Here is an 18,628-nt window from a genome sequence, read left to right as displayed (position 1 = left end):
CTTAAATCAGGCGGCACTGCAATCAAAAATTCAAAATTCAAGCACAGCAAATGAAATATTTGAAAGGAACTTTGAAAATAGGTCGGTTAAGTCAGCATGCCTCTAAGATACATTTTGACATTAGGTTTGTATTCTTCTCTTATAATGAAAAGCAATGCAATTTTATCAAGAGCTGACATTTCTTGTAACCTTTGCTCTAGCGCTTATACATTAATTACTCGTTTCACGGGAGCACTTACCTGAACCGTATCCAGGTATTTGCCCTTTGGTCTGTAAATCTGAGAGACCCACATTCAAGGGATTGGGTACCATGCTGTCTATATGCGGCTTAGGCCCAACAGGGTGGGATGGTGAATGCTTCATACCAGGCTGCCTCTGCTGCTGCTGCTGGAGGGCACTCACCATACGAGCAATCTGCAAATGAAAGCAAAAAACCAGGCATGATACTGAAGCAACTCGAAAGAGATTCAAAGGACCATGCTCTCTGGCAAGTCCAGCGCTAGCACGCTTTATGCTTCACGTGATTGACAGAAGCAGTGCCCCACCTGTTGCTCCTGCTGTTGTCGCACAGCTTGAGATAACTTCCTCTGGCTCTGTAACAGCTGCTGCTGCTGCTGCTGCTGAAGGAGGAGCTGACATGCCTACAAGAGAAGTGGGGGGAAGGGTGGAAATTCAGGGTTCTTCAAGTGAAATGCAACTGCCAGGAGCTGCTCAACTGCAAATGCTTTACTCACAACGTACGTAAAGGTGAACTGTTTCTCATTCCTCACAATGAAATAAAATTACTAATGAAAGCTTTAGAAGAATAGTACATTTGTTAATAGTACATTTGTTAATTGTTTCTAACTTCACATCATGCAACAGTATTACTAGTGCTATTGCTGAGACTCTAAGTCTGAAGAAAATCAACAAACAACTGCTTTCTGTAATACAAAGACATTGCTGAGAATCATTACCATCCCACTGCAACATTCACAGTAATTACACAAGCCTGTCTGGATTACCCACTGACCCCTAACAGGACTATTTTCATGTACAACAAGCAGGGAATATTTGTACAAAAAATAACACAAGATCATTAGAAGGAAACAGAATTAGAACAAACGTAAAAAGAAAGCAGCAGACAATTTGTAAACCGTCTGTCTCACAAGATTACTAGCTACTTACTAATTGAAACTGAGGAATCTGTGGAAGCTGGCTCAGCATGGCAATCTGTTGCGGAGAAAGCTGGGGCCCCATATTGAAAAGACCTGGATTCAAGCCACTGTTGGGGAACTGCTTGAGCATGGAGGCCGAAACCTGCACGAAAATCAATTACACATCCTCAAGAAATGCACCGCTACGAGACAAGATGATAGAGTGGGAATATTTGTATAAAGGAATAGGTAGGACACCAATCTTAAGTGGTGTTCTGGGAAAGACATTACAGATTTCTTAACACATCACATTTAAACGTACATAATCTATGGCTTGAGCAGAGTGAATTTTTCACTTGATTGACAATATACAATACTACATGTGCAGATGCAGACACACACACACACAAAAGTTCCTCCCCAAACCAATCAGTTGCTAGAGACTGCACTAGATTAAAATCCTGATATATATGCAGCTAACCAGTAATCACAGTACTGCATTATCACATTAAAAATGTACTGCTCGACAAGGGAAAAGAAAGGCATTCAGGCAGTCACTGTAGCAAAGAAACAGTGCCTCACAGAAAGAGTTAATCTCTGTGTATGCTGGATAAGCTATAGTAAAAGACAGGAGTAGGTGGAGAAGAATCCCCCCGTTTCTCCCTGCGTGTTTGAGAGTTACACAAGTAGAGTATTCGAGAGAAACTCCAAAAGTCTTCACCAAGTGCAAAGCAAAAGGTAAACTTGTGCAGTTGGAGAGCCTGAGGTCTTAAAGAGTTCTGCAAAGTAAATGCAACACGTAGCCCTTCATCAGGCCTCTTATTCAGGGGGACACGAAGCACAGGACAAAACTGCTCGAAAAAAAAATTAAGCCAACTGTCTCACTTCAGAGTAACTTTCAGCTTTCACACGAGTATTTTACTTGTAAATACTTTGCAAATGCCTATGTAAGACAAGATTTCTGAATCCACTCAGATTTAAGAATACTGGTAGTGAGCATTTACAACTGCCTCGGAATGAGAGAAAGAAGGCTAATCCTTCTGCAAAATTCAATCTCTGGATGAATTTTAAAATTCATGGTCCAAAGTCCTTAAGATTTTTTTATTTTTTTTTTTATCTATGCTGTTTATTTCTTAACATCAAGTCAAGACTAAGACATACTCCTCAATTATGTGGTCTGGAGGCTGTAGCTTTTTTTTTTTTTTTTTCCTCCTTTTCTTTTCTTTACAAGTAACCAGTTACTATAAATTCCTTACCTGGGGAGAAAGAAATTGGGGAGGCACTTGCGCCCGGATATTGGGGGAAGGATTTAGTGGCTGCACTGGTGTGTGCATGCCCCTCGATTGTGCTGTGCTGTTTCCAAACAAACCATGATTGCCACCCTATAAAATTAAAGCAGTAGTGAGAAGAGGAATTCTTCAGGATAATGGATTTCTATGCTATTAACTATGTATAAATAATGCGGCAAGTACTGACTTAAACAGAGTATCCTATGAATTGCTGAGATGCTTGCCCTCGCTCAGTAACATTCCACCTGCATTAAGACTGCTGCACTACGTTTTCAAGATGCAGGCTCTTTCTCCTCTACGCTGAGCAGTCATGTTCATCCGTGTATTTCAAAGCACATGACAAAGCTTGTGTTTGCTGTTTTGCATTTTACATGTTGGGAAATGGAAACTGTGAGTACAAACAACACGCTAAAAAAAAACATTCCACTAGCTTAGAAGTATGGTGAGACTGCGTCAACGAGAATTTTTGGCCACTGTTTTAGAAAAGTCAGGTACTTGGTCAGACTAGGTTGTCAAGGCATCTCTCCTAAGTCTATTACTTCCTCTGCAGGCCTTTCGCTAACATATTAGAATTCAAAACTTCCATTAAAAATTTCCTTCAGTGTGAAAACTTCAGGATTCTGGATTGGGATTTTTTTTCCCTATTTTTGTAAACTTTCAAATGTGAAAAAATGTTTTTGTTTTTCCTCATAGTCATTTTTTTTCCTAAGAATACTTGTTTCTTTTTTTTTTTTTTTTAATGAGAACTATTTACTGTTTTTTAAGGAACTTATGTAATAATAAACCCTACTGCACAAAAAAAAAAAAAATTGAAGAAAATTCATAGTTGTGTTCCATTATTTTAGCCTCTGAGCAGACTGCCTTTTTCTAACATCTTCTGACAAAGAGCCAAAGGAGATGTAACAGACAGTCTCCTACGCTTACAGTTGCGTGCTGTTGCTTCTAAAAGCTGAAGCTGATGTATTTCTCTCTGATACTCCAAAAGGTCCTCCCATGCCATGATCCTGTCCTTTCCTTTTCAAGGCCTTCAGAAATTCCCATCTGCCCCCGTATACCAAGACCTCTTCGATCCGTACCTGCTTCTGCCACATACCAGGGCGTCTAAACTGCCCATTTTCCAGCCCTCAGCCACCAGTATCTTCTTCTCCATGCCAACATCACTGCCCCCCGCATAATTCACCTTTCTTTAAATTTGAGATCTTCCACGTCTTCTCCAAAACCCTTCCTTCCCTTACATGCCAGAATATTATACAATTTGCCTCCCTTCCACCGTAATACCGGGCATCCTTCACTATCTTTTTGCTCAAACACAATTCTCTCATTCTGCTTCTGTACTGGCAGCGTTACGGATTGCGCATTCACCTCCATCACATCTTATTGCCTTAAGAGAGCTTGCCTTTCAGAAGCAGCTCAGGGTGTCAATAAGCATGTAAGAGGATAGGATATATACGTATTGTTTGTCTAAGAGACAAAAGGATTCAGAAAGGACTCACTGGATTCAACTACGTATTAAAGTTTTTGAGAGGTCTGCTGCTGCTGCTGCTACACTTTCAGCCTTCTCTAAAGCTCTGTGGAGCTCTGTACACTCAATTCGGGAACTTGCCTACAAATTCTGGACTTAATCTGATGTTCAACACTTATTGTGTCACACAGAAACAGAGAGACAACACAAAGAAACACCATCATGTCAAGCATGTGCCTACATAAGCTAGTCCAGGTGTAATACTTTGGTTCTGTCCTTTCATTTCCTAGCATTCCTGCAGTGTTTTCTCCTAGTATGGTGCAAAACATAAAAGTCAGGAATTATTGTGAACTATAGTTAACTACTTGCTTTCTTCCCCACCATTCCTCCATATACAGAATGAAAACATCACTACTTCAACCATTTTCCAAGGCTGCTAAATCAGTCCTTCCCATGGCCTGTGGGGAGGGGAGGAGGCATCAGGCAAACGCAAATTTTTCAAGGCACATTCCTGCATACGAGGTCACTGGGTTGGAGGCTGGAAAAAATTCAGTGTTGGGGGATGGTGGGGCAAACCACCAGCCTCTAACTAGATTTTAAAACATCAATTAGAATAGATAGCTCTCCGTTAACTTCATGACTTCTGAAAAGCAGATCTGTCTGCTGCTGCACCGTGCTTCAGGAAGTAAGAGGCCAACAAAAGCAGAAGGAATACATTTTGATGACAGCAACCAAAGCGGATCGATTCTCAATGTCCAGGTATCGCTGAAATTTCCATTAACTGTATTTATTTGGTAGGAAAAGAAATGCAAGCAACCAGCTAACCGGGATTAAGCCCAGGTTGCAGCCATATAACAATGCATCTTATAAGGTGGCCTGCTTACTTGTCTAGCAGCGAAGTTTTGGGGACTGAGCCCTGAGCCGATTGCCCCAAGGCCGACGTTGGATAGTGTGGAACCAGAGGGAGACAGCTTGTAGCTGGGAGAAGGGGAGAAGGGAGAGCAGGGAGCCTCATCCCCAAGGCACCCATCTTGATTGGAGAAAGGCAAAGTCAGCTGAAGCAGCAGTTAGCCAACAGCAGGAGTTGGTTAGTGAAGCAACAGAACGCAAGAGGAGAGAAAGAGGGACGGTGAGTGACTAGGAAGAAGCAAAGTTAATTTGTAATAGCAATTACAAGGACAACACTTCCAACTCAAATTATCATTTGACAATTCAGATTTTGGTCCAAGGAAATGCTCAATAAATCCCTAAAAAATCCTTTTTCTTTTTAAAAATATATTTTGAGTAAGAAGGTTCGCTTCCGACAGTGGCTATTACCACTACAGAAACAAATCTTGAATTAATTCCTAATGTTACCACACACCTGCAAACACCATCTATGTTCAGAAAGCATTAGCTCTACTCGTGGTATTTATTAAATGGGCCACCAGAGGGAGTTGACTAAACTGTTTTTGGCCTGTTATACCAAAATGGAGGAGTTTAAAAAAAAAAATTCAGACACTAACACGCCTACAGAATTTTTAAACCTTTTCCATTTTACATGTGATAAACTGTATTTTAAAAAAATAACATTTTGAATCTATTGGACACTGTCCAATTCATAATGTGAAGCAATTAATATTTGATAACAACAGTGAAAGCTTCTACTTAAAATAGACAAGAATATGAAAGAAATGCTACCATAACATGTAACAGATGTCACAGAGAAACAGATGTCATACAGAAGCTCACAGTACATGGACATACAGCAAAAGGGGTTACAGAATTTAGAAAGGGTGTTTCCAATAAATCACAGACATGAAAGCAGGAAAAAATTTGGAAGACTGTGATTACTTATGTTTATTTTGATCTAAACTTTTTTTTTTTTTACAGTAGATGATTGTAATCAGTAGCCATAAGAATCATTGTGATGAAACCTGTAATGAATTTCATTGCTACCAGTCATTCACCCTTCCAAGAAAAACAAAATAATTTCTTTCTCTCCATGTAAAGAGAAGTCTGTTCTAGAATAAAAAGCATTATTCTAATTAGATAATCTAGTTTGCCTGTGCATACCTGACACCTGTTTTATAAACACATTCATTCTACAAACGTAACTCCCTCACACCTTTTACTGTTGAGTTCATCCAAGGTTGTTGAATTTTTAGCACTTCCAGAGGAACAGGATAAAAACTGGGACCTCAAACACAGAGGCTGAATTTAATTTATCTAAAGATATTTCTCTCACCTTCTCAAAATAAGGCCCACTATCTGTAGTTCCCATGTCTTTGGAATTAGGTGGACGGAACCCAGATCGATCCTTTCTCATTATGTCATTAAAATCCCCGAGATTCATGGCTCGTTTATCTACCTCAAACTTCTTATCTGGGAGACCACCTGTAGAAAAAGGAGTAAAGGCAGCAAAATTAGTGACAATCTTTGTTGTCTTTCATGACAGCAGGTTCACAGATGAAGAAAACTTCTTTAAGATCAGATCTGTTGTATATATATGTCTTGTAAAAATTCCATTTGTCTTACCACTTAGCAAAGCACACAGTTCCTATTAAAAGAGGATGAAAAAATAAAATAGGAAGTTTCATTTTTAATATGGAACAAGCCAATTTACTTTAAAGAATTTAACGTGAAGTATTTCTCACAATTTATGTACAGATATAAAGAATTTGATCATAATTCTCCTACAGTAACGTGGACTTCATTCTTGAACACCAGTAATCTTCTGACCTAGCATAACTTCCCTGCACCAGACAGCCAATCTCTCTCAGCTTGTATGTAATAATTCTACAGCCAGTAACAGAGACTTTTCAAACAACTTCTTCAGTCTCCTGCCTTTGTTTAGTGAGTAATCTGGTGAAGCAAAAGGAAGAGATATTAACGAGAAAACCACCATACACAGTGGACAAGACACTTTCTTTAGAAGCAGATCATCAGCCAAGTCCTGACTGAAGGAAGTTTTCTACCTTACATACTGAGCTGCTGCCAAGGAACAGTTTCATTTGTCATATTTTGCACTTAGATGAACAGCGTTATGTTGAAGTAGATAGAAAACATCTTAATTTCAAAATATGAGCAACATGGTACAAACAAGCTTTATTGGTATTTTTAGTTTTAAGTCATTGGGTTTGGGGACACAGATGGCCTTTCTGGGAACAGTTGAAGAAACCTGTCAAAACTTACGCATCTTCCAACAAAGGAAGCTGGTGATGGATATGATATCCTACCACTGACAAAACATTGAAGTCTTTATCATATACAGAAGACAACTGATCACTCTGAGATCCTCAAAACACCTTCTAAAAAAAAAAAAAAAGCTTTCAAAGCCAGTATCTCTTGTTAACATCCAACTGCAAACTGTTAATAACTATAGCTATGACATTGATGAAGACCTATGAATTCAATGACTAATTACATGGATTTTTCTTTTTGGCACAGCTTTGAAAGTTGATCCAGTTTCCATCTTCTCAGATGCCTTCAACATCATCTATCACAAAAACACTGACATATCACCTCCATATCTTGGCTTGTAACTGGACTCACACTGACCTGGATGGGCTCGCGTGTTACTTACATATCCTATAAAGCTAGAACTGGCTCTGCAAACGCAGTCGAAAAATATCAGGTACATCTTAAATCCTGTCAATATCTACATCTAACCACCATGCACAATGCCAGCTAAGCACTACCAAAAGGCTGTGTGCTTTAACTCTAGACAGGCAGCGCTGCCTATTGGTTGCTTGAAAAGAAAATGAAAGGGAGACAGAGTTGCATCACTGATATGAAACTGGGTCAATGCCAACTCAAGATGACTTAGCAGTAGAAACACCCTTTTGTCTCTTCAGTTATCCTGATGATCCAATCAACTCCTCAAACATTACTGAATGATGCCACGCAACATGGCTCGTTAAATAATATGTAGGGCATTAAACAGCACCTTCAAAGGCTTCGAGCACGGATACGCCACTTAGTGCTGAGGCAGCTGCTTAAACTTCAGTATAAACAGGGCCTTGCTAAGAGATGATAGCATTCATTTATCTCAGTCACAGAAAATTCTAGTGCAACCTTGAAACTCATTGTGAGAATCTGTCTTTTGGACTCGCTAACAAAAGCTGTAAATAATGCAGGTGGCTGAAGACCAGCTTTACCTTAGACAGTACAAGATGACCATTAAAATCTGAAAAGTTCAGGTTTTATCCTCGGCAGTAAGCAATAGCACTTGTTTAAAGTGATTAAATGCAAAACCCTAAATCCTCTACGTGTAGTACATGTTAAGAGTCCGATCATCTTTGTAAGAGAAGACATCGGTTCTTGGATTTTTTCTCCCAACTATTAAGAGCTGTAAGAAACATGGTGAAAACTCCAAAATGAAACGAGCTTGAAGGACCACATTATTCACACCCTAGTGAGGAAAAAAGCTGTGAAGTATATCTTCCCCACCACACGCACACAGCTTAAAGGAAATTATTTGACTGAGTTCCATGCAAATAAATTTATATATATAGTGTGAACCTGTATACTGGGAAATAGAAGGCAGAAAGTGCTGTTGAGCAAAGTTACCTACAGCTTTTGCAACAAGAGACTCAATGTGGTAAAAATACATACATCCACAGTGTGGTGAAAGTAATGCTAAAGAAAACCATTTGAAATATGTTTTCTGATTGACCACAAAAATTAAAACGTTTTAAAGATACTGGTTTTACATCTTTGCCATGAAGTTGCATCATCCAAGATTACTCAGCATGCACATGTGCTTACACATTGAGGTGTTGCACCCAAGTGCCCTATCTGGTTAGGGCTTTGCGATGTATTTACAATAGACAACAGCACAGACTGCATTTGAATCAACAGAAATTAGAAATGAATTTCCCAGTCCTCATGGAGGATGTGAGAATTCTGTCATCTGCAAAACCTGCAGCTAATCCATGAAAAAAAGATAAAGGTGGCTGTCAATATTTTATCTTTTAATTCTCCATTTAAGTGGTCCTGACACACTACTTACTGTATTATCAAACTTCATGCCTCAGGACTTACATACTGGGAGAGATTTCAGTAGATAATTGTATCCTATTTTTAAAGTTCAACAAGCTATCTGTAGAAGAGATTTGATAAAAAAGAAGAGAAAGAAGATCTGCTTAAGGCGTTCTATTGATCCACCTCTTTTCTCTTAGGCAGTTTAGCACCCTGCAACCTAAGCAACACATTTTTCAAAAAGGAGACTGAGACCAACATAGTAAGAATTACTATGGCAATTACTATGACAACTGGACCTATTTTAGGATGCATGATAATCAGAGCCAAGTTGCTCTGCGCATACAAAAACCAAAATTTTCTTTGATACGCGTGGTCTCCAAGCACAGACTTAACAGAGATCAACGCGCATTTATCCACGGACTGGGAAAATATGTTGGAGTTCCCTGGCTAGTAAAGCCTGGTATATTGTAAACCTGACAGAAGTGGTTGAAGAACAAGCCTACTTTATAAGTAAGCCCAACTTTTCAGGTTTAGAAGGAGATAAAGGCTGAGCAAACAGCTTATACTTTTCAAAAGCATGAGCCATAAGTAAAAAGGGAACTGCTAAGCAAAAAAGAAAGTAACAACAAAATATGTAGGAAGGTCTCAGTTACATTCTTACTCTTTGAAATGGAATACAAACTGTAATAGACTCCTGTACCAAGGATCAGGAATGTCCCCATTAATGGACACATTAAAGAACAGAAGTGTGACACATCAAGACAACGCACGTAACCTTTCTGCAGCAATTTCACAGGATGTGCTGAGCATCAGCTACCTTCCCTCACAAGGTCTGATGGCCTTTAAGATCCCTGAGGACAGAAAGTTCCAAAGATCCAAAAGTTTAATTTGGAGATGAAGAACCAGGAGAGCTATAATCAGCCCAAGCCAAGGCTACCATCCTCTTCATTTGTATATTCTTACATCTGTTCTTTAGCAGCAGCAGCTAAAGGCAGATGAGAACTGAACATTCTTATCTCTACCTAAAAGATCTTTAGAGAAGCACGATACAAACACAGCGTGCATGGAAGAGGCTGTTTGAGGCTGAAGCGGAGAGAAAAAAATTCTGCTACTTTCCCCAGATCTAGCTGTACTCTACAAAGGCAGGTTTTAACATCTCGTACGTCTCTTAACATCTCTTGGGATCCTTCACTGTTCAGAGGAAGAAAGCTATTTGTGAAAAAAGGAACTTCCCTTTAATCCTCTATAAGGCGTGATACAGCACAAAAATATACATTTTAAGACTGTAATAATTTTTAAGCTGAGAAACATTACAGCTATTCAGATTGCATCGGAATACTAAATTTGGAGTTGATATTCGACTTAAGCCTTGATTACTGCAATTCTACCTTGGGTAACAAAGAAGATTAAAGGATGTTCCAAATAACAGATTTTTTTTGTCTGAGAAAACCTCAGCTACATTAGCAGACATGATGCTACAACAGTTGCAGTTGAGGAATTATTATTAAACCTGTTGACAGCACTGGTGCAAAGAGACTTGACATCAGACCAGTTGTCTATGTTCTATGAACTATGTTCATTTGTTCATTGAGTAAAAGTTACTTAGCAATAATTTCCTTTCTTCCACAGCTCTGTTTAGAGAAAGTAAGCCACAAACAAACCAGTCACCTGCACTGTGATTCCCCACCTCCCTGCACTAACTCGACAAATACTCATTTGAAATGCCAAAGAAACTGTCAAAATGTCTAGATTACACAACTACACAAAAAGTACACCCAGAAAAACTTGAGTGTCTCAAGTGGCTAGACTGGTCCTCCATGTCCCTGTTTGCAAGAGCTTATCAAACTATACAACTTCCAAAAGATAAAAATAAGCCTGCCTTAAAAAAAGAAAACCCAGCCCTCCCAAAACAAACAAACAAAAAAACCCCCACCAAAACAAAGCACAGAAAAGAGCATTCATTTTCTAAGAGTATCTGTAGTAGCTGTGATTCCTTTCCCTGAATAAAGGAAGCCTAGGGAAAGGAATATGTAACAGGTATTTATAAAAAGCTGAATTCTGTTCAGTGGAGAATATCAAGACCTCTCTGTATCAAAATAGTTGATTTGACAAGCTTCACGCTGATCTGGGCTGATGCTGATACCTTGAGAGGTCATTGTTTTTGAATGGATGGATGAAGACGCTAATACTTCTAGACCTGTAGCACAGTAAACACATTGCCACTGTTAGCAAGTGCCCAATAGGCTTTGTAGTCACTCTGCAAAGTCTCGGGAGTAAGATTTGTCAGGATTGCTTTCCCTGAACTTTCCATGAATGTCTGTGAACTTTCCTTGGCCTGTCTGGAGAAGTTGTAGCTGGAACAGACTTTTATTTTAAAACCAGGTGGGCTACTGCCTTATTCGTTATCAGACAACTAATATATTCAGAAGGAACACAGGACTTCTCCTATTTTACTTCCATAGGAAGACTGAATTAAGTTGGGTTTCATGTATGGTTAAGACAGGAAAAAAACTTAGCTGTGACTTAAGCTATTGCAAGGGATGATGAAAAGACTACATCTTGTTAAAGCATTAGTATTCTTTAAGGGCAAATTTTTGGGGCAGTCCGAGACGAAGTCTTTTCTTGTTGTATCAGAGCATACTAGGTATGCAAATTGCACTGCTACTCTTATTTAGGATAGTGTTTTCCCTACAGCCCATCCCACTTAAGCTGCGCAGAATTTGTGGTGAAGCTATCAAGAGTGAAAAATCTGGTTCTACTGAGCAGTAACTCATAATAACCTGAGGCAAGCAACTGAAGGACCCAGCAACAGATAAGTCTTTTACCTTGCATCACCTCCAGAGAACTATGCTAATCAGGATGTCCTACTGCCAAGAGATAAAGGAAAGGAGGACTCTCACTTTTTCAAAACAGTAACAATAAATATGAACTACATGGATCAAAACTGTTTTATAGGATGTCCCTTTCCCAAGCTGCAGCTGTGTTCTGTGCAGGTCTACATCCTCATCTTGCATTCCAGCATCAGCTGTGTAACTATTCAAAAAGCTTGCAAGCAAGATACCAGATGCTATCACTGCCTCCCTGGTTCACGAGGAGCGCTAAAAAGTAAGGATTAAATCTTTCAAAGCACAGTATACAATCTATGTAAAAATACTATGCACGATGTCATATTCAAATGCATTTAAATTAAATGATACGCACCTACAGACAAGTCCATCTTACTGCCTGGAATGTCCTCAGTTTGACTCTGAAAGAAAAAAGAAAAAAAAAACACATTAATTTCTGACCTCTGTGAAATGCTGAGGATTTTTTCAGAAAGTAATCCCTGATGGCTAAAGGTAGAATTAAGGAAAAGCAGGTTTGCTCTAATTAGAGCTCCATCCTAAATTGCTATTGAATATAACGATTCCTCACATCACCCTAGACACACCTCCCCCCAACCCTCCAACCCTGTGTGTGGCAAGTTTACTGAAATGAAACCAGACACATGAACACATGCTACAGACAGAGAAAGATGGACAGACAGCTGCTCTGTGAAATGAACCTCTGTCCTCATGTTCCAGTGGTCAAAGGATGAAATACTGAAGTAGCGGCCAAAATGATAGCTCATCCTCATGACCTGTCAAGTCATCAAATCTTGAAACACTCTGCCAAGTTACTCTCTAGCTGGCAGTCTAGGACAGCGTGTTCCCATAGCTTTCAGAAGCATCGGTGGCCTAGCAGACTGAATGTGAGCCTCAGAACCAGGCTTTACAAACTAATCCAAGCCATGTCAGTGACAGTCTGTGCAGCCCTTGGCTTGTCACAAAACCTCTACAGTGTCTTTTGCTAGCCTGCATTACATGCTGTTCCTGCATCACAGGATTACAGTTGGTGCAATGTTCTATAAAATGTTTGACAAACCGCTGTCAGAAATTGTTAAACACTTTTATATGCAAGTATTTTTATGGTACTGCTTTGCAGATCTGTCTTTTCTCTCTATGATATCCCATTTATTTATTCACATTTCCAATCCATCCGTAAGTACCATTTAATTCTGAGCTCTTTTTGTTCTAAAAAAGACCTTGCTGCACAGCCCTTAAATAAACATAACCAAGCTGTAACTCTCCTTTTCTGACAGGCGACTGAGATTCAGAAACCTGAAGAGCCTTGGACAAATGACAGGTATCTGACAATACAGTCGTGAGATGAGGCCTTTACCTTGACTGCTCTAAACAGCATGTTATAAAAAAGCCCACCGATTACTTGCAAGGAAACCGCAATTGTAGAACTACAGCTGTCATAAAGTAAAGAGTCTGTTGTTTTTTTTTCTTGTTGAGAAACCATTCTGACTAGCAAGGAAGTGCTGAATATCCAGCTATTATAGGCATTATGATCAACATGCCTACAAAGTAAATGCAGATAAATATGTAGTTACACGCTGTAAAATACCTGATCTTTTCACTTATTTAAAACAGGTTTTTTTAAAGAAAAGAAGTTGGGATTTATATTTAAAATAATTCACTTACTAGCAAGCCCATATTTGAAAACTGTTTGGATATAGGGTTCATCCATGAATCGCTATTTCCTCCTTTTAATGAGCACTAAAAAGAAATAAAAAGAAAAAACATGTAAGCATCTTTTCCATTTCTTAAATTGTTTTATCCCTGGGAGGCACAAGTGTTGAATGAAAATCCTGGTGTCACAGAAATTCATCTCCTAATACACTGCTTTAACTTTTTGCATGGTTGGAAACATTTAACAAAATACTTTTTTTTTTTTCTCTATTGAATTGTTCATTTTCAGGTATACTGAAGTAGATAAATGCTTGCTGTGTAGAATGCTTATCACACCTTCAGTTCCATTTTAGAACCTGGAAAGCTTGGTGAATGCTGTTTTTCTCTCCTGCTACGGTTTAATAGATTCTTTAATTCATCACATAGAGGTCTCTCCTTGGCTTTCTTCCCTTTAATACGGTTGCTATTGCATGGGCACTGTGCAGACCTGGCTCTCAATCAGGCTTCACTACAATTTGCAGGTGATCAAAACCAAAACTGAACACAGGTCAGAAAAGATACTGATTTAAAAAAAAAAAAAAAAAAAAAAAAAAAGACAATTGGTTTGGTAGTTAAAATAAAAGACATTTAAGTGAAGAAAAAGCTCACAAGAATCATTTTTGCAAAAATAGAACTCCACTCTGTTGCCGCAAGAGTATTTCCACATCCTTGGAAAATGCTCTGCACTCACCTTTTGAGTCTGCCCTGCATAGCTGATCAGTAGACAAAGCACAGTCTTCTAATATTAATACAATAGCAAACATCATTGTACTAGAGAACTTTAACATGTATTTAACAAGCATTTCATTCCAGACCATAGCCACGCTCCTGCTTGAGACCAAAAGTCACCAGTAATAAACATAAAAGTCAGACCCAAACCCAACAGGCAGTAGAAGCAGGAGTGCATGTGCCAAAGGGGCTGTGGAATCTGAAGTTCAGCAGGCTGTGCAAGGAGAACAGCAGCAGCCTAACAGAAAGATGCGTCAACAAGAGAAGAGCAATAGCCTTGGGTTACTTATTGCTCAGTTTCATTTAGTAATTCGTTTAGGCTATGCAGCCTACATACTGGAAGAATTTGACACCTGCTGGCAGATTTATTAGTCACAACAGGTGCTAACACATTAAAACAAATCCAGAAACCTCACATTCTTTACGCTGCTGTAACAGGTACCTTTCTAGCTGAATTCTGCAATACCTTTTAAAAGAAGATCTGTTAGAAATGCTCTAACATATCAGTCATACTGCTTTCAGACAACACAGCAGTTATGAATCACTCAAGTGTTTTACCTTCATTTGTGTTTTCTTTCCTCCTTGCCCCCAGCTTGTTGAGTTGTGGGAGGAACTGCTTCCCTGAGAGCCTGCTGTGTTCCAGACTCCTCCCTCCTCCTCCTCTTCCCAGCTGGAGTGACGCGTTCCTGTCACCGGCCCATCACTCTCTCCCCAGCCATCTTGCATAGATTTAGAACCTTCAGAGAAGAAAGGAAAGCTCAAAAGCAAGTCCGCGATGCCACACAGCAGGTGATTTGACACTGCAAGATTAGCTGAGATTGTCAGAACCGCAAAAAGTCCAAAAAAAGTGCACGCTAACAGCTGTAAAAGCTTGTGTATGAAACCCAAAATCCAAGAGATGTGGTGGCATGCTAGCCTGTCATATTTTGCAATTATTTCAAAGCAACATCAAATCCTTACAGAAAAAAAAAGTCAAAGGGACTTCTTCCTTTAAGTAACTACAGCTGCATTTGGATTTCTTTAGAAGGCAACCTATTATTTTCTAGTGTAAATGAAAGACTCTGAGAACACACACACGCAAACACAAAGGGTGCTGAGGACTCTGGTTCAGGTGGTTTGAGAAAGATTTCCTCTCTTCCTTCCACTTAACATTTCCATCACACTGAACTCTTTCACAGAGGGTAGAAACAAACAACTTTAATGAGTAACAACTAAGCAGTATCTGAAGGGAAGACCCTGACGTTGCACTCTAGTATATATAACACCAAAACTAGTTGAATGTCCAAAAAACCCTCTACTTAAATTTCTGGTGTCAGCAATGTCACTAAAATGACTCATTAGCAGTTCTGTTTAAGCAGAGATACCATTAGCAGAAAGCTACAACCTCTTCAAGACCAGGCTGAATGGGATTTTGAGCAACCTGGTCTAATGGTAGGTGTTCTTACCCATAGCAGGGGGTTGGAATCGGGTGTTTTTTAAGGTTCCTTTTAAGGTTCCTTCCAACCCAAACCATTCTATGATTCAGCATATCAATTCAGACTAAGGCCTTTCTGTCCCTCCCTGTTTTTTCTCTTTCTGTTACTCTTCAGTATCGGCTGTCAGTTACAATTTTAACCTCTACTGACAAGCCAACAAGAAGCCAAATCCTCATCTTGTCCACTGTCCAACTGCTCTCCTTCGTATGTAACTCCACATTCTGCGTGTTCCTTCCCCAGCACTCATCTTTAAAGATGAGCTCCATCACCATCACCTTTCTCTTCACTAATCTGGGGTTTGAGTGTGGTAATCAGGAGTAAGGATGCAGTAGAAATCTGAAACATAATTAATCTATGAAGGAGAACTTTATCCTGCTCAATTTAAGTACAGCAGCATTTCACTGTAGTTTAAGAGCTGTCTTAATTTAAATTCCACCATGAACAACAGTTCAGCTACTTCACAGGAAAGGTAGCTGTTCAATGTTTATTCATTCATGTAGCAGAACTCAGGACTGCACAGCAGACATCCTGGTCCAAACACCAAAATCTACTTCTTGATCCTTTAATCATGCTACTTACACAGGAACGGCTACAAGCTTTAACTTATTTCCAGCCGCAGTGTTTAAATATAGCACTGTGATCCTGGTTTTAACCACATGACCAGAGAGTATTTTTCTGCTTTGGCAGCTCTCAGGTCTGAGATACTTGACCATGAATCTGGACAGTGGTGCAGAGACGACTGGTTGGTAGAGCTCCTGCTTTATTTTCTCCGTATGTTGAGTGAGGAGGCACGAATAGCTACAGTAGGCAAAGGAAGCTTTCAAGCTAAGGACAAAATAACGGTGTTACAGAAAAAGATGGATTTATTCCTACTTCTGTCAGAGAACTCCAATGCAATGCTGGTAAATTAAGTAAGAAATTTTTGAATAAGTGGGTAATAACATTTATTTAAGATCCTGAATGTGCAACACCAGGTCAGATGCAGCTATACCACCGCACAAGGGAACTAATACGGCCTGTGCAGTTACACAAAGACAGATAAACTCAAAAACCCCAATCCCTAGTTGCCCAAACAGGGATTTCAAAATCAAAATACATTTTTGCAAAATCTTCATGTATCAATTCACCAAATGCAAAATGGGGATCACACCAATCACTCTCATGTAATTAAACTTGATTACTTGTTGGATAACTGGGTTCACAGTAGCAGTAATGATGCCACAGGAGGAAAAAAAAACACCACCACTACCCATTTTGGGCTTTGAATATTTCAGGTCCCGTGCAAAACCCACCTCCTTTTGATTGAAAATCATCAGGAAACATGTAAAACAATAGGGAAAATTAACTTTGCGGAGACTTTTGACTACATGACTTCTCAACCCCCTTTAGTTTTTATATCAAGTCTGTCATAATTTACAAACAACAACAAACTAAAATATATTCCACAAGGCAGTACCATATGGACACTCACATGACTTTAGTTGAGCTGAAACCTTCATAGCAGCTGCACGGACTCCTATCAATGGAATTGACAGTATTATGAATAATGACAGTGCTAATTTGCATCTGTGTTTGCCAGCATTGCAGAGGAATGGGATATTATGCCAGTGGCTTTCACCAGCAGTAATGGCACAATTCCCATCTTGACCTTTCCTCTCCAAAGTTAAGAACAGAATATTCTCTGCAAAGTATAACTGAGTGCTCGCTCTCCCAAGCTTGGCAATTTTTATTCCACCTCAGACTTCTTTTTTCTAGTCCAGACACTCTACCAAGAACATGCCCATTCCTGAGAGTCTCTCATTCCAGACTGAATTTTTTTTTGTTTGGTTGCGTGATTCTCACCTGTCCTACCTCCTCCTCACACAAGGAACATCTTTTCAGAACCTCTTCTGCTCATTCAATTTCATCTCACCTCATCTCCCACTTCCTTCTTTGGCTTTAAGCTCTCATTCTCTTTTCCAGCCATTGCTGGTCTTTATTTCCTCTCTTTACTTTCAACCATAAAACACAACTTTGCAGGCTCTTTGTCCCAATTTCTTCTTCCAGCATATCCAATACATTAAATATCTCCCCTCAGCAATGCAGCTTCCTCCTTTATTCGGAATGGGTGCCAATAAGAAAGGAGTTGAGAGCGGTCACACAGGAGGAATGAGGTCTCAGAACTGGTGTCCTACTGCACCACAACCTCAAACAGCCACAACAGGGAAACTCCCTGTATTCTGCTCCTCCAGAGCTGGAAACAGCTTACTTACAAAGCAGAACACACATGCTATAGCTTAGGTTATGTCACATATGCAGACCAGTAAGGACAAGCAAGTGACCATTTATAGTCTTTAGAGACTATCTAAAGTATTAACAAATCCACAGAATTTTCAATGGATCACTAGTATCTCAGAGCCTCTTATTTTGGCTATTTTTATGTAGCTTTTTACAAATGAAAAAAGATACCCATCTAGAAAAAAAGCTAGCATCCTGGTAAGTGCCAAGTTTGTCTGGCAGGCACAAGCCGCACTACAGGCACCCAACGAAGGTTGCTATAACCGTTAATGGATTTTTCCAGTTTTGTTTCATAAATGGCCAAATTATTTAATTGGAGTGTGGGGAAGAGAGAATGACACAACAGAATACAGTCTGTACAGAACATTTCATTCCAAACGATCACACTTTGCAAAAGCAACTTGTAACTGGAAACAGTTTTACAGTTGGTATTATCACTGAAGTTCAGTAACAGTCATGTATTATTGCTATTTCCTAATAGGAGCTTCTTATCCAAAAGTCAGCTTATTTATTATGGCTCTAGTTATAACATTGGTATGTTGTATTGTCAGGAAGTTGCTTTTGTTTGCTTTTTTTTTTTTCTCCTTAAAAACAGTGAAATAAATTAAAGTTCTACAAACAGCTTACATCAGGAATAATTTCCATGCAAATGAAACTCTCGATACAGTAAAACTCTAACTTGAAAGTAACCTTTTAAAAAGGTTATGTAGAAAACATTCAGATGTTTAGGTTCAACCACAAGACTAAGTTCAGTTCTTAG

The 18,628-nt window shown here is 39.3% G+C and overlaps 1 protein-coding gene across 33 annotated transcripts in view; it reads right to left on the bottom strand.

Annotated features, from left to right (window-relative positions):
• Window positions 1-18,628, bottom strand: part of TNRC6B (trinucleotide repeat containing adaptor 6B) — a 140,034-nt gene that overhangs the window by 22,884 nt on the left and 98,522 nt on the right. For 24 of the 33 annotated variants that reach the window (XM_084506871.1, XM_084506870.1, XM_084506865.1 and 21 more), the window contains 9 exons: window positions 17,063-17,107; window positions 14,675-14,853; window positions 13,361-13,435; window positions 12,054-12,099; window positions 6,115-6,263; window positions 2,393-2,518; window positions 1,168-1,299; window positions 546-641; window positions 240-414 (listed from right to left, as the gene is read on the bottom strand). In XM_084506871.1, coding sequence (XP_084362997.1) covers window positions 240-414; window positions 546-641; window positions 1,168-1,299; window positions 2,393-2,518; window positions 6,115-6,263; window positions 12,054-12,099; window positions 13,361-13,435; window positions 14,675-14,853; window positions 17,063-17,107 — 1,023 coding nt within the window. The remainder of the gene's footprint in view (window positions 1-239; window positions 415-545; window positions 642-1,167; window positions 1,300-2,392; window positions 2,519-6,114; window positions 6,264-12,053; window positions 12,100-13,360; window positions 13,436-14,674; window positions 14,854-17,062; window positions 17,108-18,628) is intronic. The other 9 variants (XM_084506841.1, XM_084506863.1, XM_084506866.1 and 6 more) reach the window with 2 other exon arrangements.

This window comes from Aythya ferina, assembly GCF_964211825.1.
Source record: "Aythya ferina genome assembly, chromosome: 1".
NCBI lineage: Eukaryota > Metazoa > Chordata > Aves > Anseriformes > Anatidae > Aythya > Aythya ferina.
Note: the sequence above shows the minus strand (reverse complement) of the source record. Positions and strands in the feature narration are given on the sequence as shown.